General features: G+C 49.7%; 1 protein-coding gene across 1 annotated transcript; it reads right to left on the bottom strand.

Moving 5' to 3' along the window:
* Nucleotides 1-1160: 1160 nt before the first annotated feature.
* Nucleotides 1161-14352, bottom strand: LOC134936033 (2-acylglycerol O-acyltransferase 2-like). Its single transcript, XM_063930935.1, has 6 exons — nucleotides 14037-14352; nucleotides 12239-12417; nucleotides 11507-11711; nucleotides 4178-4352; nucleotides 3888-4087; nucleotides 1161-2183 (listed from the first exon to the last, which is right to left on the bottom strand). Exons 1-6 carry the CDS (start codon nucleotides 14257-14259, stop codon nucleotides 2029-2031), a joined length of 1137 nt encoding a protein of 378 aa, XP_063787005.1. The 5' UTR covers nucleotides 14260-14352; the 3' UTR covers nucleotides 1161-2028.
* Between the last annotated feature and the right edge of the window lie 8264 nt (nucleotides 14353-22616).

Raw genomic sequence — 22616 nt, 5'->3', positions numbered from 1 at the left:
AATGTAATATATGTGTAGTAATGCTCCGTATAGTGTAATATGCCCTTTATAACACCCTGTATAATGTAATATATGTGTAGTAATGCCCCGTATAGCGTAATATGCCTTTATAACACCCTGTATAATGTAATATATTTGTAGTAATGCTCCGTATAGTGTAATATGCCCTTTATAACACCCTGTATAATGTAATATATCTGTAGTAATGCCCCGTATAGTGTAATATGCCCTTATAACACCCTGTATAATGTAATATATGTGTAGTAATGCTCCGTATAGTGTAACATACCAGTTATAATGAGCAGTATAATGTATTTGTAGTAAAGTCCCATACAGGTAGTAATTCAGAGTTGATTGATAAATTTAGCACATCTACGATCATTTACTCTGACATGCGGGGGGACGCTCAGCACAGGGCTAGTCCGCCCCGCGTGTCCAGGTCCTGCCCCCCCCCCCCCCCTGCACAGTTACCTGGCGAGCAGCTCCCTACCTGCGCAGCTCCAGCGCACTGGCAGGGAGCTAGCCGCCGCGTCCCGGGTCGCAGCGGCTGCGTGCGATATTACGTACCCGCAGCCTCCCCCCCCCAATGATTCCGGACATGCCTCCATTGTACGGACTGCGCCTCGCCAACGGGTTTCTAACGCCATTGGCATGCCTCCTCCCGCCCAGCGACCGCCTCCCACACCGCGATCACAACCAGTGAGATGCTGATAGGATCTCACTGGGCTCCCGGGGTGCGCACGCGCAGTGCGGCCGCTGAGCACACGCACACCACAAAGAAATTCAGACTGCGATCGCTGCCGCTGCATCTGTATCTGCAGTGATGCCCCATATTCTGTAACATACCAGTAACTTATAATGAGCAGTATAGTGTAATACTATATATCTGTAGTATTGCCCCGTATAGTGTAATATGCCAGTTATAATGTCCTATATAATATGCCCGTTTTAATGCTCTGTATAATGCAATATATCTGAAAAAAGGGCAAATTGTTTTTGCCTTCATTTTCGTACTTATGTTATGGTAGCAGATGACTCGGCACACGGCAGATTTACTCCGCATAATCTTACGGCAGATGTGAGATTGCGGCTGCGTCCTGACATACATAAAAATGACTGCAACACAAAATCAGAGCCATTTATACAACAACCAGTGCAGATCATTTCCAAAAATAGATTTTATTTCCATCTCCATAACAAATCAGAGAACGCTTCCTCCTTACGCTGTGTGACTGGTAATACAGTGATAATTTCCGGGAATGTTTATATATACAAGTGTCTGCGGTCAGAGATAACAGGCAGTGCAATCCTGGTATTCCACTTGGCGGTTCCGGATCACATCTGGCACCAGGTGAGCTCTTCCTGACCCTGATGTTCTTGGTAGAGACAGGAAAGCCGTTTCGGTCTGTCTCAGATTCATCTGGACCCCCAAATGTTGCGTGCAAAGCATGTCTCACTAATAGTGTTACTGTCCCCCTCACTTTTTATAATTGGTGCAAGAATTTATACACGAGCGGAAAAACAACAACAGTACATAAGCAATGATTTTTCAAATGCGTTCCTGAACGGCTAACAGTGCATATTTTCCAGATCCCCTCATGAAAAGGGCCTGATTAAGAGATAATGCAGTGTCAACGGCGAACACATCCATCTGCTGCCGCATTAATTCGCCGCTGCACTGCATACAAAGACTTAATTTGCATCCACCGCTGAATCAGGCCTAGTTGTTCATCAGGTCTATGGGAAAAACTGCCAATGTAGCGAAAAACAACTGGCGGGCGCAGCCTAACTTGTGATGAGCGGCACAGGGTGTCAGCGGCTTCCTGTATGCTTACGTAAAACCACCAGCGAAAGGTGGACTATACGGTACATCCCAAGCCGCCTTCTTAGAGGGCATCATGGACAGAGTCATGGACACAATGAGGTCCTCCAGGACTTTTCTGCGGCCCCTATAAGCTCCATAGATTGCGCAGCATACCATAATGTTGTAGATTAAGATACCTATTTCACATCATCATCGTAGGTGTCTCAGCACAGCACAAGCTGGCGTTCTTTCGGAATTCCATACTCAGTCTTGTGAGCCTCAAAGAGCTCCTTCAGTTTCTTGATATAGAGAGAATGTAGAGATGAGATTTCCTCTGCAGAGGGGGAGGGCGATTTCACAACCGGGATAGGAGACCCCACTGGGGAAGAGAGACAATGGAGGAATATAAAAAAGTGGGAAAAATAATAGGGTGCTGGAACGTTCTTGAGAAGAAGAGAACATACCACAGACAAAATAGAAAGTAACCATGTGGGTAAAAAAATATTTTGCACTTTTCCTCACCCTAAGGGCTAACCAGCAGAAGGAGGCACAACCTAAGTTTCAGGGACACCAACTGGGGTTCTGCATTCTGCATTTGGGGTTCCCCGATTGTTAGACGCAGAATATTCCATTGGAGAGCGCCTCCTTTGGGGTTCCATAGCCATGGCACTCTGGAACATGGAGGTCCCAGAATAATAGCATCTCTGCTAAGTTAAAGGGTAAGTACCGCTTGTCCAAATTATAGGCCCTCATTCTGAGTTGATCGCAGCAGCAAGAAAGTTAGCAATTGGGCAAAACCATGTGCACTGCAGGGGAAGCAGATATATCATGTGCAGAGAGAGTTAGATTTGGGTGGGTTATTTTGTTTCTGTGCAGGGTAAATACTGGCTGCTTTATTTTTACACTGCAAATTAGATTGCAGATTGAACACACCCCACCCAAATCTAACTCTCTCTATACATGTTATATCTACCCCTCCTGCAGTGCACATGGTTTTGCCCAATTGCTAACTTTCTTGCTGCTGCGATCAACTCAGAATGAGGGCCATAGTCTGGAAGAGGGTTGTGACAATTTTTTGGAATAGTTTTGTTGCAGCCAATCAGAAGCATCTCTGTTGCCATGGGTACAATCACAACTTCACTATTTGGGCATCATTCAAATGATGCATAATATAATTAGTATTTTTTTTTATTAGCAATTATTAAACATAATATCTTGCTGTCCTACCAACAAGACCTGTTCATTAGATTCTGTTATCTCGTGCGGACTTATCCCTCTCTCAGTACTGGTATCTCCAGTTTTACATAATAATTAGGGGAAAAATCTCTTTCTCTTTGGGTGGTGGTGACACGAGACCTGCTCTCTGCTTTTAATTGGCCACCAGTGAACCTTGTGTCCACTACGGTGATGTATGACCATGCTGCCCTTTACAACTGCCTCTATTGGCTTATAAAACCATAACTAAAACCCTCCAGACGGGTGTGGTGGGAGACCCTCCCCTGACCGTACAGCTGTTGGGGAGATACATTTATCCCTCTTTGCTCCTTTGTACCTGAGAACTTGGCTGGGTATCTGCAGGCTGAGGAGAGGTCAGACTGACTAAATGACTACAGGTGGCTCCTTGAGTGGATGAGTCTTATCAGAAGATGTTTTGTGGTTTCCACTGGGGTGTTGGATCCTAGGACTATTGTATTACTCCTACAACTCTTCTGCAGAGAACCATAGCTCAGGTGAGTGTGGGGGCTGCTGCTTCACACAGTCCAGACCCTCACTAATCTACCAGTCTGAAGGAAAGCCGAAAATCCCATTGAAGTATAGCTATGGCCTTGTCCACTGCTTTGTGATGAGGCTAGGTATCTGACCAGTCTCCCAAAGTGAAGGGTATACATGCCCTATCCAGCATATGCCACGTCTACCGCACATGTGACTTCCGCATCCATCACCCTGATCGTGGACTACAACTATACTCTACTCTGTGTTTCAAAAATGACAGGAGTTGATAGGTTGGTACTTTATCTCTCTCCAAGTTTTGAGACATCTCCTCCTTTATACGTTAAAATGTCAGGCAATGTAAGAAACTTACCCACAGTATACACTGGTCTTCTGTGTGGGAGCAGCCCCCAGCTGTACTGGAACACACCGCGCCCATGGAACAAGGGAACTGCAAGTCCCACAATCCGTTGCATCTTTTCCTGCATGGTCCGGAGCAACGATCCTGGAGGGTTGCTCACCTGATAGTAGAGGTCGTTTTCCCCAAATGATAAAACTGGGACGAGGCGAGCTCTGAGAAGGGGAAGTGAGAAAGACTGGTCACCTCAGCTCAGAGGATGTGAGAAGACTCCATTGCCACTCCCTGCCTACGCATTTCCTTACCCATGGGTCAGGGCCAGCTTAATGAAGCCAGTCCTCCTCAGTAGTCGAAGGGTCAACTCTCCAGGCTTTGCATCCAGAGCCTCAGGAGGACCTCCAACTGCAATCACCAAAGCCTGCCCTCCAGCCTTCTGTGAGAGGAGGTGAGAGGCACTGCCCTTGTCGGAGGACACCAGACCTGGAAAGGAAGGCGGGACAACACGGTTAAAGCGCCATGGTTTTTATGAAGATTTCATGAGTCCATGAATCTCAGATGCACAATTACCAAACACATAGTGACTACAGGCTACTGGAGGCCACCAGAGATAAAGTCACCGAGAGAGTAGGGCAAGATAGTCAGAAGAAGTCTCTGCGTAGCTGTCTGTAACACTGCAGAACGCGGCTTATGCTGCCAGCTGGCTCCTTTAGACTGTAAACTCTTTTGAGTAGGGCACTACGATACTAGGGTACTATGACTACTGCTGCAGCAATGTTTATAAACCTTGTCCAGCAATGTTCTGCACTGTACAGAGGGAGCCACGCTCATCCAGCCTTCTCTGATGCGCCATGGTGCACCAAGGCATATTAGCATAAGCCTTTCATCTATTGTTCTCAGCTACAATACAACACAGAGAGAACAGTACAGCAGGGGGTTAAGTCCAACTGCCCTCCCTCAGTTTGTCCTATTAAAGGGATAAATGAGCAGGGATCCATCTGTAAATCACTTTCTTCCCAATTGGGTCCCTCTCAGAGCGAAATGCGAAAAGAAGCCCATAGGCATTCTTTAGATGACATTGCCCTCTGCGTCCAAGCTCTGGAATGTATCGCCTTCCGGAGCTTGGTACACGCGGCAAAAACTCAGAAAAACTTTTTTCCAGGATTAGTACTATACATCTCACCCTGTGAAAGAATAAGAGAGTGACAGGGAACCAAAGAAAAATAAAATCATAGACAGTCAGAGAGACACGGAGAGAGAGAGAACGAGAGTATGACAGTCACAGGGAGCCAGAGAGAGAGACAGGAGCCAGAGAGAGTCACAAAGAGCCATAGAGAGAGAGAGAGACGGGAGCCAGAGAGAGTCACAAGGAGCAAGAGAGAGAGAGATTGAGCGTAAGAGAGTAACAGAGATCCAGGGAGAGTATGGGCGGGATGTATTAAAGCAGGTATCGCAAAGGACAGCTCCCCTTATAAGGGAAGAAGAACAAACAGGGGGTTTACAGCATTTTCACTTTAGTATGACAGGTACGGGGAGCCAGAGAGGTTGAGATAGTGAGAGCAACAGAGATCCAGAGAGTATTGGGCATATTTGCTAAAGTGCAGAGTCACAGGGAGCCAGAGTGACTGTAAGAGGATCATAGTGCCAGAGTGAGTGTGAGAGAGTCACAGGGAGCCAGAGTGAGTGTGAGAGGGTCACAGGGAGCCAGAGTGAGTGTGAGAGGGTCACAGGGAGCCAGAGTGAGTGTGAGAGAGTCACAGGAAGCCAGAGTGAGTGTGAGAGAGTCACAGGGAGGCAGAGTGAGTGTGAGAGAGTCACAGGGAGCCAGAGTGAGTATGAGAGGGTCACAGGGAGCCAAAGTGAGTGTGAGAGGGTTACATGGAGCCAGAGTGAGAGTGAGAGGGTCACAGGGAGCCAAAGTGAGTGTGAGAGAGTTACAGGGAGCCAGAGAGACTGTAAGAGGGTCACAGGGAGCCAGAGTAAGTGTGAGAGGGTCACAGGGAGCCAGAGTGAGTGTAAGAGGTTCACAGGGAGCCAGAGTGACTGTAAGAGGGTCACAGGGAGCCAGAGTGATTGTAAGAGGGTCACAGGGAGCCAGAGTGAGTGTGAGAGGGTCACAGGGAGCCATAGTGACTGTAACAGGGTCACACGTAGCAAGAGTGACTGTAAGAGGGTCACAGGGAGCCAGAGAGAGAGTTAGAGGGTCACAGGGAGCCAAAGTGAGTGTGAGAGGGTTACAGGGGGCCAGAGTGAGTGTGAGAGGGTCACAGGGAGCCAAAGTGAGTGTGAGAGAGTTACAGGGAGCCAGAGAGACTGTAAGAGGGTCACAGGGAGCCAGAGTAAGTGTGAGAGGGTCACAGGGAGCCAGAGTGAGTGTGAGAGGGTCACAGGGAGCCAGAGTGAGTGTGAGAGGGTCACAGGGAGCCAGAGTGAGTGTGAGAGGGTCGCAGGGAGCCAGAGTGAGTGTGAGAGGGTCACAGGGAGCCAGAGTGACTGTAAGAGGGTCACAGGGCGCCAGAGTGAATGTGAGAGAGTCACAGGGAGCCAGAGTGATTGTAAGAGGGTCACAGGGAGCTAGAGTGAGTGTGAGAGGGTCACAGGGAGCCATAGTGACTGTAACAGGGTCACAGGGAGCAAGAGTGACTGTAAGAGGGTCACAAGGAGCCAGAGTGAGTGTGAGATAGTCACAGGGAGGCAGAGTGAGTGTGAGAGAGTCACAGGGAGCCAGAGTGAGTGTTAGAGGGTCACAGGGAGCCAAAGTGAGTGTGAGAGGGTTACAGGGAGCCAGAGTGAGAGTGAGAGGGTCACAGGGAGCCAAAGTGAGTGTGAGAGAGTTACAGGGAGCCAGAGAGACTGTAAGAGGGTCACAGGGAGCCAGAGTAAGTGTGAGAGGGTCACAGGGAGCCAGAGTGAGTGTAAGAGGTTCACAGGGAGCCAGAGTGACTGTAAGAGGGTCACAGGGAGCCAGAGTGATTGTAAGAGGGTCACAGGGAGCCAGAGTGAGTGTGAGAGGGTCACAGGGAGCCATAGTGACTGTAACAGGGTCACAGGGAGCAAGAGTGACTGTAAGAGGGTCACAGGGAGCCAGAGTGAGTGTGAGAGAGTCACAGGGAGGCAGAGTGAGTGTGAGAGAGTCACAGGGAGCCAGAGAGAGAGTTAGAGGGTCACAGGGAGCCAAAGTGAGTGTGAGAGGGTTACAGGGGGCCAGAGTGAGTGTGAGAGGGTCACAGGGAGCCAAAGTGAGTGTGAGAGAGTTACAGGGAGCCAGAGAGACTGTAAGAGGGTCACAGGGAGCCAGAGTAAGTGTGAGAGGGTCACAGGGAGCCAGAGTGAGTGTGAGAGGGTCACAGGGAGCCAGAGTGAGTGTGAGAGGGTCACAGGGAGCCAGAGTGAGTGTGAGAGGGTCGCAGGGAGCCAGAGTGAGTGTGAGAGGGTCACAGGGAGCCAGAGTGACTGTAAGAGGGTCACAGGGCGCCAGAGTGAATGTGAGAGAGTCACAGGGAGCCAGAGTGATTGTAAGAGGGTCACAGGGAGCCAGAGTGAGTGTGAGAGGGTCACAGGGAGCCATAGTGACTGTAACAGGGTCACAGGGAGCAAGAGTGACTGTAAGAGGGTCACAGGGAGCCAGAGTGAGTGTGAGAGAGTCACAGGGAGGCAGAGTGAGTGTGAGAGAGTCACAGGGAGCCAGAGTGAGTGTTAGAGGGTCACAGGGAGCCAAAGTGAGTGTGAGAGGGTTACAGGGGGCCAGAGTGAGTGTGAGAGGGTCACAGGGAGCCAAAGTGAGTGTGAGAGAGTTACAGGGAGCCAGAGAGAATGTAAGAGGGTCACAGGGAGCCAGAGTAAGTGTGAGAGGGTCACAGGGAGCCAGAGTGAGTGTGAGAGGGTCACAGGGAGCCAGAGTGAGTGTGAGAGGGTCACAGGGAGCCAGAGTGAGTGTGAGAGGGTCGCAGGGAGCCAGAGTGAGTGTGAGAGGGTCACAGGGAGCCAGAGTGACTGTAAGAGGGTCACAGGGCGCCAGAGTGAATGTGAGAGAGTCACAGGGAGCCAGAGTGATTGTAAGAGGGTCACAGGGAGCCAGAGTGAGTGTGAGAGGGTCACAGGGAGCCATAGTGACTGTAACAGGGTCACAGGGAGCAAGAGTGACTGTAAGAGGGTCACAGGGAGCCAGAGTGAGTGTGAGAGAGTCACAGGGAGGCAGAGTGAGTGTGAGAGAGTCACAGGGAGCCAGAGAGAGAGTTAGAGGGTCACAGGGAGCCAAAGTGAGTGTGAGAGGGTTACAGGGGGCCAGAGTGAGTGTGAGAGGGTCACAGGGAGCCAAAGTGAGTGTGAGAGAGTTACAGGGAGCCAGAGAGACTGTAAGAGGGTCACAGGGAGCCAGAGTAAGTGTGAGAGGGTCACAGGGAGCCAGAGTGAGTGTGAGATGGTCACAGGGAGCCAGAGTGAGTGTGAGAGGGTCACAGGGAGCCAGAGTGAGTGTGAGAGGGTCGCAGGGAGCCAGAGTGAGTGTGAGAGGGTCACAGGGAGCCAGAGTGACTGTAAGAGGGTCACAGGGCGCCAGAGTGAATGTGAGAGAGTCACAGGGAGCCAGAGTGATTGTAAGAGGGTCACAGGGAGCCAGAGTGAGTGTGAGAGGGTCACAGGGAGCCATAGTGACTGTAACAGGTTCACAGGGAGCAAGAGTGACTGTAAGAGGGTCACAGGGAGCCAGAGTGAGTGTGAGAGAGTCACAGGGAGGCAGAGTGAGTGTGAGAGAGTCACAGGGAGCCAGAGTGAGTGTTAGAGGGTCACAGGGAGCCAAAGTGAGTGTGAGAGGGTTACAGGGAGCCAGAGTGAGAGTGAGAGGGTCACAGGGAGCCAAAGTGAGTGTGAGAGAGTTACAGGGAGCCAGAGAGACTGTAAGAGGGTCACAGGGAGCCAGAGTAAGTGTGAGAGGGTCACAGGGAGCCAGAGTGAGTGTAAGAGGTTCACAGGGAGCCAGAGTGACTGTAAGAGGGTCACAGGGAGCCAGAGTGATTGTAAGAGGGTCACAGGGAGCCAGAGTGAGTGTGAGAGGGTCACAGGGAGCCATAGTGACTGTAACAGGGTCACAGGGAGCAAGAGTGACTGTAAGAGGGTCACAGGGAGCCAGAGTGAGTGTGAGAGAGTCACAGGGAGGCAGAGTGAGTGTGAGAGAGTCACAGGGAGCCAGAGAGAGAGTTAGAGGGTCACAGGGAGCCAAAGTGAGTGTGAGAGGGTTACAGGGGGCCAGAGTGAGTGTGAGAGGGTCACAGGGAGCCAAAGTGAGTGTGAGAGAGTTACAGGGAGCCAGAGAGACTGTAAGAGGGTCACAGGGAGCCAGAGTAAGTGTGAGAGGGTCACAGGGAGCCAGAGTGAGTGTGAGAGGGTCACAGGGAGCCAGAGTGAGTGTGAGAGGGTCACAGGGAGCCAGAGTGAGTGTGAGAGGGTCGCAGGGAGCCAGAGTGAGTGTGAGAGGGTCACAGGGAGCCAGAGTGACTGTAAGAGGGTCACAGGGCGCCAGAGTGAATGTGAGAGAGTCACAGGGAGCCAGAGTGATTGTAAGAGGGTCACAGGGAGCCAGAGTGAGTGTGAGAGGGTCACAGGGAGCCATAGTGACTGTAACAGGGTCACAGGGAGCAAGAGTGACTGTAAGAGGGTCACAGGGAGCCAGAGTGAGTGTGAGAGAGTCACAGGGAGGCAGAGTGAGTGTGAGAGAGTCACAGGGAGCCAGAGTGAGTGTTAGAGGGTCACAGGGAGCCAAAGTGAGTGTGAGAGGGTTACAGGGGGCCAGAGTGAGTGTGAGAGGGTCACAGGGAGCCAAAGTGAGTGTGAGAGAGTTACAGGGAGCCAGAGAGACTGTAAGAGGGTCACAGGGAGCCAGAGTAAGTGTGAGAGGGTCACAGGGAGCCAGAGTGAGTGTGAGAGGGTCACAGGGAGCCAGTGTGAGTGTGAGAGGGTCACAGGGAGCCAGAGTGAGTGTGAGAGGGTCGCAGGGAGCCAGAGTGAGTGTGAGAGGGTCACAGGGAGCCAGAGTGACTGTAAGAGGGTCACAGGGCGCCAGAGTGAATGTGAGAGAGTCACAGGGAGCCAGAGTGATTGTAAGAGGGTCACAGGGAGCCAGAGTGAGTGTGAGAGGGTCACAGGGAGCCATAGTGACTGTAACAGGGTCACAGGGAGCAAGAGTGACTGTAAGAGGGTCACAGGGAGCCAGAGTGAGTGTGAGAGAGTCACAGGGAGGCAGAGTGAGTGTGAGAGAGTCACAGGGAGCCAGAGTGAGTGTTAGAGGGTCACAGGGAGCCAAAGTGAGTGTGAGAGGGTTACAGGGGGCCAGAGTGAGTGTGAGAGGGTCACAGGGAGCCAAAGTGAGTGTGAGAGAGTTACAGGGAGCCAGAGAGACTGTAAGAGGGTCACAGGGAGCCAGAGTAAGTGTGAGAGGGTCACAGGGAGCCAGAGTGAGTGTGAGAGGGTCACAGGGAGCCAGAGTGAGTGTGAGAGGGTCACAGGGAGCCAGAGTGAGTGTGAGAGGGTCGCAGGGAGCCAGAGTGAGTGTGAGAGGGTCACAGGGAGCCAGAGTGACTGTAAGAGGGTCACAGGGCGCCAGAGTGAATGTGAGAGAGTCACAGGGAGCCAGAGTGATTGTAAGAGGGTCACAGGGAGCCAGAGTGAGTGTGAGAGGGTCACAGGGAGCCATAGTGACTGTAACAGGGTCACAGGGAGCAAGAGTGACTGTAAGAGGGTCACAGGGAGCCAGAGTGAGTGTGAGAGAGTCACAGGGAGGCAGAGTGAGTGTGAGAGAGTCACAGGGAGCCAGAGTGAGTGTTAGAGGGTCACAGGGAGCCAAAGTGAGTGTGAGAGGGTTACAGGGAGCCAGAGTGAGTGTGAGAGGGTCACAGGGAGCCAAAGTGAGTGTGAGAGAGTTACAGGGAGCCAGAGAGACTGTAAGAGGGTCACAGGGAGCCAGAGTAAGTGTGAGAGGGTCACAGGGAGCCAGAGTGAGTGTGAGAGGGTCACAGGGAGCCAGAGTGAGTGTGAGAGGGTCGCAGGGAGCCAGAGTGAGTGTGAGAGGGTCACAGGGAGCCAGAGTGACTGTAAGAGGGCCACAGGGCACCAGAGTGAATGTGAGAGAGTCTCAGGGAGCCAGAGTGATTGTAAGAGGGTCACAGGGAGCCAGAGTGAGTGTGAGAGGGTCACAGGGAGCCAGAGTGAGTGTGAGAGGGTCACAGGGAGCCAGAGTGAGTGTGAGAGGGTCACAGGGAGCCAGAGTGAGTGTTAGAGTAAGTATAATAGAGTCACAGGAAGTCTCTGTCTATCAGGGAAATGTTAAGGGGGGTACTCACGGAGCGATATTCTAAGCAATCTGACTAGATTGCTTAGAATTTCAGCATTATCGCTCCGTGTACCCCCTACAGCGATAGCGATGCGCTGCTCCGCGCATCGCTATCGCTGCTGCTAGATTGGCCTGCCGTGCAGGCCAATCTAGCAGGTCGCTCACTTCACCCGCTGGGTGAAATGAGCGCCCCCCACCCCCCCGTCTCCCCCCGCACGCTCAGCACACATATCTCCCACTTCGGTCTGTCTATATGGGCCTTTAGTGTAAATCACAGGGAGAGTGATGATGAATAACAAGAAGAGATACATACTGCCACTCATGATGTACTCCCGGAAGAAGGGGATCCGGAACCAGGCTGGCAGCATCAGGAGATGGGGAGTGATACCTGGGAAGAGACTGGAGAATCCTGTTCCCTCTGTGCAAAAATTCCCAAATGCACCAACCACAAGAACCCCATGAGGATGGAATCCAAAGATGTAATTGTAGCCTGGGTCCAATGGGGCCGTCCGTACCAGCTGCAAGAGAAGCCAATCACAGGACATGGCAGTTATAGAACATAAGTTTATTTCCTAACTTCAAGGATTTTCCCACATTGTCTCATAGCAACAGTGCCCAAAGCATGTATTGCTACATGTGATTTATGGGGAGCAGTCACTTCTACATCAGAGGTAGGCAACCGGCGCTTCCTCGCAGCTGTAAAACTACAAGTCTGACTAATCCTCCACAAAATAACTGTAGACCTACAGGTTGCCCCAGACACATATACATAACCAACAGTATACGGTACAATGCCGAAACTTGGAAAATAAATATTCTATATTTACTAACTCAGGGCAAATGTGTAATACTCAGAAATCAGCTTTCACTGATCCACAGCACCAGAGACACTGACGCTGCTGATTGCTGCAAATCAGTGCTAAAACCAGAACAGCCTATGAGACACCTGCTGTCATCGTCTAGGCAGATAAAAGCTGACTGTTCATTGGTTCCCACGTATGAGCTTTTAAAACATAAGTATTACAGGCTATCCTGTTGTACTCACTTTGATCGGGAAGTAATCAGCAAAGTACTTCCACACGGTCCACCTCCGCACCCACTCCGACCTCCGACCCCCTTGGGATGGGGTGTCCCAGTCTACATACAGCCAGACGGTATACAGAAGAACCAGGGACCAGTATTGCGAGCAAACCAGGAGGATGCATATAATGATGCAGCACTGAGCTGGAGGGAGAGAGGGAGATTCTGCTGTCACTTTTACTGGAAAATAGTTTAGGAGAAGAAAAAAAAAAACCACTGTGGACCTACAGGTGGAGTTGACTTGAGTGTACATTATAAATTGACATCACATCACACTGCACAGTAGTATATCATAATCACAGCGTACGTAAAATAACGGTATGCCTAATAGGAGAGAGTATTGAAAGCATAGGAGAGAAAAGAGTTAAACATCTGGGGAGGGGTGGACCTAGCTGTGAGGAAAGTACAGCCTTCTTTAGGGGGAGGGTTTGTTATATATAGGGAAGGTGAGGCCATCTTAAGTCTCTTGGTGATTTGCTTTCCCACCCTCCCGCCCTGGTAGTTGGAAATTTTGGCACGTGGTGCTTTGGCTGTAAGTTGTTGGCTGTTTTCGTTGGCTATTTATTGGCGGAAAAGAACGGCAGTTTTGTATTGTAGGGAAAACTGTAGTGTTTTACAGTTTGGTGTGGTTTAGGTGCACTCACCTCCATCGACTTATGGACGCTTGACCACCCGTCCGGGAAGGCAGCGGCAGGGCACCCAGGAGCGGTGGGTAGTCACTGTGGGGGTTGAGTTGTCACCTATTACCGGTTTATGGTAAGTTTTAGTAAATTTATAGGGTTAGTTATTTAATGGTTAATTTAGATTAATTGAGCCGTTCTTTTGGGCCGCCACCATATGCCAGCTGGAGCGGCATATTAAATTAATTTCTTTATTACAGGTTTCCTAATGGATAGGGACAAATAAATAGCTAGCAATTTTCTGCCAAAATTCAAGTCTGGTTCTTGGTTATGAATGCTTTACTTTCAAAGAAAGGGGTCCACCAAATATCACTAGGATGTTTAAAGACTTATTGCAAATAAACGGAATGTTACAATAAAGACTACTTCATCTGCGTGTCTTTCTTAGGACATTACCACATGCAAATAATGGAGTAAAAAAGACATACATTATTAGCTGGCATTAAGCCACGCAAGCATAGTACAAAGGTAACGGCAATCCCCATGGAATAGTACTGGCAAGATTGTATTATTATTACATAGAATGTTATAGCTGCACTTTGTCTATATGAGAAAGCATGGCCTGGCTGGGGCTGTTTGAATTTGTTTACGCTGGTTGCCAAGGGACACCGCAATACAAGAAAGAACTATTAACTGAGGCAGGATGCCGCGCAGGAACGTTGGGTAATATATCTATTTAATGTTCACCAATAAATCAAATAAAATCATACATCAATAAAACTAATCCGTCATTAATTAGCACAAATGCAGGTGAATATTAAATGGATGCATTTTCCGTTCCCTTTATTACCGAGTCTTACTGAGAGATACACAGCAGTGTATTAGCTCTTCTTGGCTGGCAGCGACTAATGTATCCTTATATTTTACATGGGGATATTATTTATTAATAAGTCCTACTTGCATTTCCTTTTCCAAGGCGAAGCCGCCTGCCCTGGCCAAACACAGCCTGTAAAATGACAGCTAGGAGCTGATTGGTTGGTGCTTTTTCTCTCTCCGAGCTTTAAAAAAATACATCTCCCACAAAATTATTTTTTAAATAATCTGCAGACAGTGCAAAGAGGAGCAATATGCTGCAGAACTTACCCATCGCCAGGAACGACACTGTCCACTGTAAAACAGCGGCCGTCTGCAGCCTCCTGCTCATTGGGATCTTGAGGGGGGCAAACTGGACCCACATTATTTTTGGAAGAGGGGTCTGCGGGGCTGATAGTGAGGAGCACAGTAAGAGGGCACTCACAAGACACAGGGTAGGGAGATAAGGGGAGGCTGTAGTAGCAGAGGACGTGTCGCTCCACTGCATGCTCATATATACTGTAATGGGTCGCCCAGCCCTAGGGGTCAGCCAGTCTGGACCACCGGGACACAAGGCAGTGTCTCCCCCACCTTCTCTCTGCAGATTTTTATTGGCTGCCTGTTGCAGTCTGTGAGGGTTTTTTGTGCAATCGCTGGGTCTCTGGGAGAGGAGAGATTGGCACAGGCTGGAAATGATTGAGAAAAGACTAAAGGAGGTGCCAAGGGGGGTGTAGGTGGCAGACTCGAGATATATATGTGGTTCTGCGGACTTGTGGCTGCTGTGGAACTACATGTACCAGAATGCCAATTCCATAGGTGTTGCAGCATTCTTGCCTGATGCAGGCGTGCTAGAAATTTCAGGTCCATACAGTACAGAGCCTCTTCAGCAAATCTCACAGGCTCATGGCGGCCAGAAAGCGGCATTTAAAGGGGCGCAAAATATACCAAGTAATCAATGGAATCTGAAAGGTCGTCTAGTAACGTTACCCAATACTGGCTCTGTTTATAGACATAATTGTGCACCAAATGTAAGCAAAAATCACATACACCAAAAGCATTGTATTGACATGCAGAGTTATATATTATTTTTATTAATATTATTTATATTATTATTATTATTATTATTATTAAAAGGCACCTCACGAGGTAGTGAGCAGAAATCTTGGAAAAGTCCCCAACTAATACTTTCTACGGGTTGAGTCGCGCAAAGTGTTTTTGGTGCTTTTGGGCATGACAAGTAATGGGTACCCAGTACTTAGGACCTAATTCAAGGTTGATTGCAAAACAACATTTTTTTCTAATGGGTGAAACCATGTGCACTGCAGGTGGGGCAGATGTAACATGTGCAGAGAGAGTTAGATTTGGGTGGGTTATATTGTTTCTGTGCAGGGTAAATACTGGCTGCTTTATTATTACACTGCAATTTAGATTTCAGCTTGAACACACCCCATCCAAATCTAACTCTCTCTGCACATGTTACATCTACCCCACCTGCCCCTCATATGGTTTTACCCATTAGAGGAAAATGCTGTTTTGCAATCATCCTTGAATTTGGCGCTTAGTGCGCACAAAGGCCCTCATTCCGAGTTAATCGCTCTCTAGCTATTTTTTGCAGCGCTGCGATCAGATAGTCGCCGCCTATAGGGGAGTGTATTTTCGCTTTGCAAGTGTGCGAACGCGTGTCCAGCCGAGCGAGACGAAAACGTTTTTTTGCAGTTTCTGAGTATGTCTGGACTTACTCAACCCTTGCGATCACTTCAGTCTTTTTAGTCCCGGAATTGACGTCAGACACCCGCCCTGCAAACGCTTGGACACGCCTGCGTTTTTCCAAACACTCCCAAAAAACGGTCAGTTGACACCCACAAACGCCCTCTTCCTGTCAATCTCCTTGCGATCGGCTGTGCGAATGGATTCTTCGTTAAAACCATCGCCCAGCTACGATCCGCTTTGTACCAGTACGACGCATACGCATGCGCAGTAGTAACCTGATCGCTGCGCTGCGAAAAACGTCAGCGAGCGATCAACTCGGAATGACCCCCTTAGTGCGCACAAAGAACAATTGGAATGCCCCAATAGAGAGCAGACAAGCAGTGGATGGGGCGCCCTCTAGTGGCAGGCAAGTGTCTGCATACAGTATCTGAGTTATGCAGGGCAAGGAGCAAATTACAGTGACAGCAGAGGGTATTATGTGTGTAAGGCTGCCTGCAGGCCCTAATGCATCCTATATACATAGATCCTCTATAAATAGTCTGCTAATCCTATAGAGAGATCCTGTATACTAATACAGTTAATGCTAAATACAAAGCGGATGGAAATGTTCTCTGCAAAGGCTGTAAATCCCCTGTAAATCCTGTATAGAGTCTACCACGTGTATATAGACAGTAATACAGGCAGACGACGCGGCATGTAAATAGGAATGACATTTATATGGAAAATGTGAACTCATAAAGACAGGGATCCTATTCGCACGTGTAACATCCAGCAGCGGCCCGTCTCCCCTGTAGCAGCAGCGTCTTACATAGTTGTCCCAGAAATGTTTGGCCCCTGGGTGGTCCCTACTTTCAGTGTTGATCAAATGCGCAACAAATAATGGAGATGAATGGAAATCGCTTTGTGTGCATGGATAAAAATGCACATATTCGCCATGCGTAGCATTGTACTCAGCGTGCTCGCTCTCCGCTGCACGGTTTTCTGCTTGCCCTCATCATCGGTGCAGGAAACAGGAGTATGCACGCTTATGTCTATCTCTGAGTAGCTCCCACTTCCATCTACAGGTGTGTCCTCAATACATCTAGCATCAATGCGTCATGCAATACGAGATGCCTAGCAGGAGTGAGCCACCAGGTCCCGTGTAACTCTGATAGCGCAACGCAATCGGCTAAGATGCACCAGGAGACCGTACTGATTTATTTGATACAAGCTGATGTGCTGGTGACAATCGGGCAAAGGTTTGCTGGTTGGAACATTTTACCCCTCCCCCCCCCCTTAAGAGTTGACGCCCCGTAGTATCCCTGCTTAGTGGATGACGGCACATAACTGTCACAGTTTCCAGACCACCCAGCAGGTCACGTGTTCCAGGGCACCCAGCAGGTGCACAGGGAGAGTACACCGACTGCTACATTTTCCAGAGCACAATGGTGATGCATTGTCAATGGCAGGCAGACATTTTGACACATAACTCCGAAATGAAGCAACGAATCACAACTGCAAATCTCCGGATTATAGAAATAAGTCACTTACAGTATAAAAATTGTCCTTATGCTATTATTATATATAGATATGACACTTGTACTGTATTTTGTCTGCAACTGAGTCTGTATATGAAGTACAATGTAACTTGTATTGGGAAAAAGCTGTGACTGCTAACTTGTAGCACTTCATTTCAGAGATGAGCACCGGACTATTTTTGCTGGATTTGGCTCATCTGACTTTTCATGTGGATTTGCCAAACCACTGTGACTAAAATCACATAATTTGGGCCTTTTTTTGTTCCTAGAGTATTATTAATCTCAATAACATTAATTTCCAGTAATTTCCAGCCAATTTTGACCAACAATAGATCTATATATATTATTTTTCTGTTTGGTTCAAACTGCGTGGATCACAGGGCTTATAGATGCACGTGAACAAAGCAGAGTACAGCGCAGCAAACAGCAGCATGCTTGTGGACACAGCACATCTAATACAGCAGGGTATAGTGCAGCATACAGCAGCGTGCCGTGCACTGTCTCCCTATATGCAATCACTATACAGCACAGGCACAGCCACCTTTGGACAAAGCACATCTAATACAGCAGAGCATTGCGCAGCATACAGCAGTGTGCACTGTGCCCCCCATACACAGTCACTGTACAGCACAGGCACAGCCACCTTTGGACAAAGCACATCTAATACAGCAGAGCATTGCGCAGCATACGGCAGCGTGCACTGTGCCCCCCATACACAGTCACTATACAGCACAGGCACAGCCACTTGTGGGCACAGCACATCTAATACAGCAGAGCACAGCGCAGCATATGGCAGCGTGCACTGTGCCCTCTATACACAGTCACTATACAGCACAGGCACAGCCACTTGTGGGCACAGCACATCTAATACAGCAGAGTACAGCGCAGCATATGGCAGCGTACACTGTGCCCCCTATACACAGTCACTATACAGCACAGGCACAGTCACTTGTGGGCACAGCACATCTAATACAGCAGAGCATTGCGCAGCATACAGCAGCGTGCACTGTGCCCCCCATACACAGTCACTATACAGCACAGGCACAGTCACTTGTGGGCACAGCACATCTAATACAGCAGAGTACAGCGCAGCATATGGCAGCATACACTGTCCCCCCATACGCAGTCACTGTACAGCACAGGCACAGCCACTTGTGGGCACAGCACATCTAATACAGCAGAGCATTGCGCAGCATACAGCAGCGTGCACTGTGCCCCCCATACACAGTCACTGTACAGCACAGGCACAGCCACTTGTGGACACAGCACATCTAATACAGCAGAGGATTGCGCAGCATACAGCAGCGTGCACTGTGCCCCCCATACACAGTCACTATACAGCACAGGCACAGCCACTTGTGGACACAGCACATCTAATACAGCAGAGCATTGCGCAGCATACAGCAGCGTGCACTGTGCCCCCCATACACAGTCACTATGCAGCACAGGCACAGTCACTTGTGGGCACAGCACATCTAATACAGCAGAGTACAGCGCAGCATATGGCAGCGTACACTGTGCCCCCCATACACAGTCACTGTACAGCACAGGCACAGCCACTTGTGGGCACAGCACATCTAATACAGCAGAGCATTGCGCAGCATACAGCAGCGTGCACTGTGCCCCCCATACACAGTCACTGTACAGCACAGGCACAGCCACTTGTGGACACAGCACATCTAATACAGCAGAGCATTGCGCAGCATACAGCAGTGTGCACTGTGCCCCCCATACGCAGTCACTATACAGCACAGGCACAGCCACTTGTGGGCACAGCACATCTAATACAGCAGAGCATTGCGCAGCATACAGCAGTGTGCACTGTGCCCCCCATACGCAGTCACTATACAGCACAGGCACAGCCACTTGTGGGCACAGCACATCTAATACAGCAGAGCATTGCGCAGCATACAGCAGTGTGCACTGTGCCCCCCATACGCAGTCACTATACAGCACAGGCACAGCCACTTGTGGGCACAGCACATCTAATACAGCAGAGCATCACGCAGCATACAGCAGTGTGCACTGTGCCCCCCATACGCAGTCACTATACAGCACAGGCACAGCCACTTGTGGACACAGCACATCTAATACAGCAGAGCATTGCGCAGCATACAGCAGCGTGCACTCTGCCCCCCATACACAGTCACTGTACAGCACAGGCACAGCCACTTGTGGGCACAGCACATCTAATACAGCAGAGCATTGCACAGCATACAGCAGCGTGCACTGTGCCCTCTATACGCAGTCACTGTACAGCACAGGCACAGCCACTTGTGGACACAGCACATCTAATACAGCAGAGCATTGCGCAGCATACAGCAGCGTGCACTGTGCCCTCTATACGCAGTCACTGTACAGCACAGGCACAGCCACTTGTGGACACAGCACATCTAATACAGCAGAGCATTGCGCAGCATACAGCAGCGTGCACTGTGCCCCCCATACACAGTCACTATACAGCACAGGCACAGCCACTTGTGGGCACAGCACATCTAATACAGCAGAGCATTGCGCAGCATACAGCAGTGTGCACTGTGCCCCCCATACACAGTCACTATACAGCACAGGCACAGCCACTTGTGGGCACAGCACATCTAATACAGCAGAGCATTGCGCATCATACAGCAGCGTGCACTGTGCCCTCTATACACAGTCACTGTACAGCACAGGCACAGCCACTTGTGGACACAGCACATCTAATACAGCAGAGCATTGCGCAGCATACAGCAGTGTGCACTGTGCCCCCCATACACAGTCACTGTACAGCACAGGCACAGCCACTTGTGGACACAGCACATCTAATACAGCAGAGCATTGCGCAGCATACAGCAGTGTGCACTGTGCCCCCCATACACAGTCACTGTACAGCACAGGCACAGCCACTTGTGGACACAGCACATCTAATACAGCAGAGCATTGCGCAGCATACAGCAGTGTGCACTGTGCCCCCCATACACAGTCACTGTACAGCACAGGCACAGCCACTTGTGGACACAGCACATCTAATACAGCAAAGCATTGCGCAGCATACAGCAGTGTGCACTGTGCCCCCCATACACAGTCACTGTACAGCACAGGCACAGTCACTTGTGGGCACAGCACATCTAATGCAGCAGAGCATTGCGCAGCATACAGCAGCGTACACTGTGCCCCCCATACACAATCACTATACAGCACAAGCACAGCCACTTGTGGGCACAGCACATCTAATACAGCAGAGTACAGCGTAGCATATGGCAGCGTACACTGTGCCCCCCATACACAGTCACTGTACAGCACAGGCACAGCCACTTGTGGACAAAGCACATCTAATACAGCAGAGCATTGCGCAGCATACAGCAGCGTGCACTGTGCCCCCTATACACAGTCACTATACAGCACAGGCACAGCCACTTGTGGGCACAGCACATCTAATACAGCAGAGTACAGCGCAGCATACAGCAGCGTGCACTGTGCCCCCCATACACAGTCACTATACAGCACAGGCACAGCCACTTGTGGGCACAGCACATCTAATACAGCAGAGTCAGTGCCCCCAAACGGCAGTGTGCTTTAATGTGAAGTCTGATGCTGGGAGGATGCTGTTCAGACTCGACGTGAGATCCATGGATGCGGCTCGGATTGCCGATGTTCGGAGCGGTCCGGATTCCTTGGAATCCGGAACGCTCATCTCTACTTCATATACTCACTCGCACACAGATATTCAAGTGTCGCATATCAAGTGTCCTAGCCGCATCGCTTTGTGACTAAGATGCGTTTTCGGGTAAGAGATGGCTGGCAGTAGCAGTCTCATGAGACCTGGTGCGCTGACTGAGAGAGACTGTTTGGCACGACTCCAGCAATGATGTATGAGGACACATAATACTGATTTTAGTCTTTGTCACACCCCCACCGTCTAAAATATATTATTTGCATCCACTTCGTCTCCAGCATCCCCCGTCTTTGGTTTCTGCAATACCTGCTATTCTCTTTCTTCATCATTTAATCTTCTGTTTGTTTTCTTCTTCACTGTCCCTGGCCGAGCTTTTGTGGTGTTTGTAGTACTATTTGCTTTAGGCTGGCTGCCGGAACGTGTTACTTACTGACCGACTTAGTGTATGAATCTATGAATGAGTTCCGTTTTTGATATTTTCTGTTGTCCAGTAAGGAAGGTTCCCTGAGTTGCTCTTTGATGTCATCTATTCGAGCACTCTCTCACAGACATAACACGGACTTTACCTTGGGTCTGATTCAGTGTCAATGTTGATGTTGTACGCTGTGGAGCTTTTATTTTGCCAGTGCACATGCGTCACACTGTCCATGTGCTGCAATGGTCTCGCATACATGCCGGGCAGTAGGACCCAGGGAGGACTGTCCTCCAATCTGATGTACAGCTGCACCATGTGACTGCAGTCACCCTTTATCACAGTGATACTGACTGTGTGAGAAGTTACATGATGGAGACCCAAGTTTCCCACTTAGCACCAGAGAGACCCCACTGTGGTTACCTGCATAAAGCCCTTCCAGCATCCCTGCACGGCTACCCGTTTGCAGCATACACTCACTGGTTAGTGAGCTGCATAGAACCCCACTTTGCTCAAGTTCTGCAGTGTGTATGCAACAGTGAGTACGGCTGCACCTGCTATACTTCAATAAACCAACACCACGGGTTAAGTATCAGGGTTGTTATGGTATATCCGCTCACCTTCACTCACATCATTTTCAACAGCAATGATTTTATGATGATGCCTATCACAATTTTGCTTTGGGACCTGACGTTCCCACTTGTAAAATGTTGATGTCGTGAGCAGGGACACAGGGGGCGGATGGACTGGTGCATGGCCGCCCAGATGGGCTGATGTCAGCTAATACTATTGAAGTGCAGCGTATAAACAGGAGATTGGAGAGTCCAAGAGACACCTCTCATCATTCTAGCTGCTGTCACATAAACAGGGGGATCTGGTGCCAGCCTAATGCACTCAGCCAGCTGTGAGTGGCAGCATGCCCAGCCAGGACACAGCATTGTGGATGAGGGATGAGCACAGAATGGCATTACACAGTACCCGGGCAGCGCTGTGGGTTTGGGGGTAGAGGTTATTTGGGAAAGCCGCCCTGGATCCGTTCGCAAAACATATTTATTTCCTTTTATGTTTAAGCCGAGGCTGTGTGCTGTGTAATATATAGAATGTAAGCTAGCATGCTCCTGCCATAGGCCCACCGGCCGTGATTTAGAGTTGCACGCGGCTCATCCCTACCATCCCTATCAGTCCGTTCGTGGAAGTAGACGTCTCCACTAGTAGCGCACATTTACAACGGATCCATTCCTGGTGCAAGACATCCGTCTGAAATCACATGGACCAATCGGATCCCTCCCAGTGTCCCCTGCTGCACGTGCGTCAGTCATAGACCCAGAAGTGCTATCATCACAAAGGACAGCTCTTTAGGAGAGCTGTCCTTTGCGATTTTATTCAAGCATTACTAAACGCCGTTATACTTACGATGACTGGTGGGATGTATTGCGTGCAAAATGCGACGCTTGATGCATCCCGTCCACAATGTCACAACAGAAAAACCCTCCTTATAAAATGTTGCTATGGGGCCCACAAAGTTCTGGCTATGCCCCTGATTGTATATATTTGTGCAGCTGTGGCATTAGTCAGTT

This window comes from Pseudophryne corroboree, chromosome 6 (assembly GCF_028390025.1).
Source record: "Pseudophryne corroboree isolate aPseCor3 chromosome 6, aPseCor3.hap2, whole genome shotgun sequence".
In the NCBI taxonomy this organism is placed as follows: domain Eukaryota; kingdom Metazoa; phylum Chordata; class Amphibia; order Anura; family Myobatrachidae; genus Pseudophryne; species Pseudophryne corroboree.
Note: the sequence above shows the minus strand (reverse complement) of the source record. Positions and strands in the feature narration are given on the sequence as shown.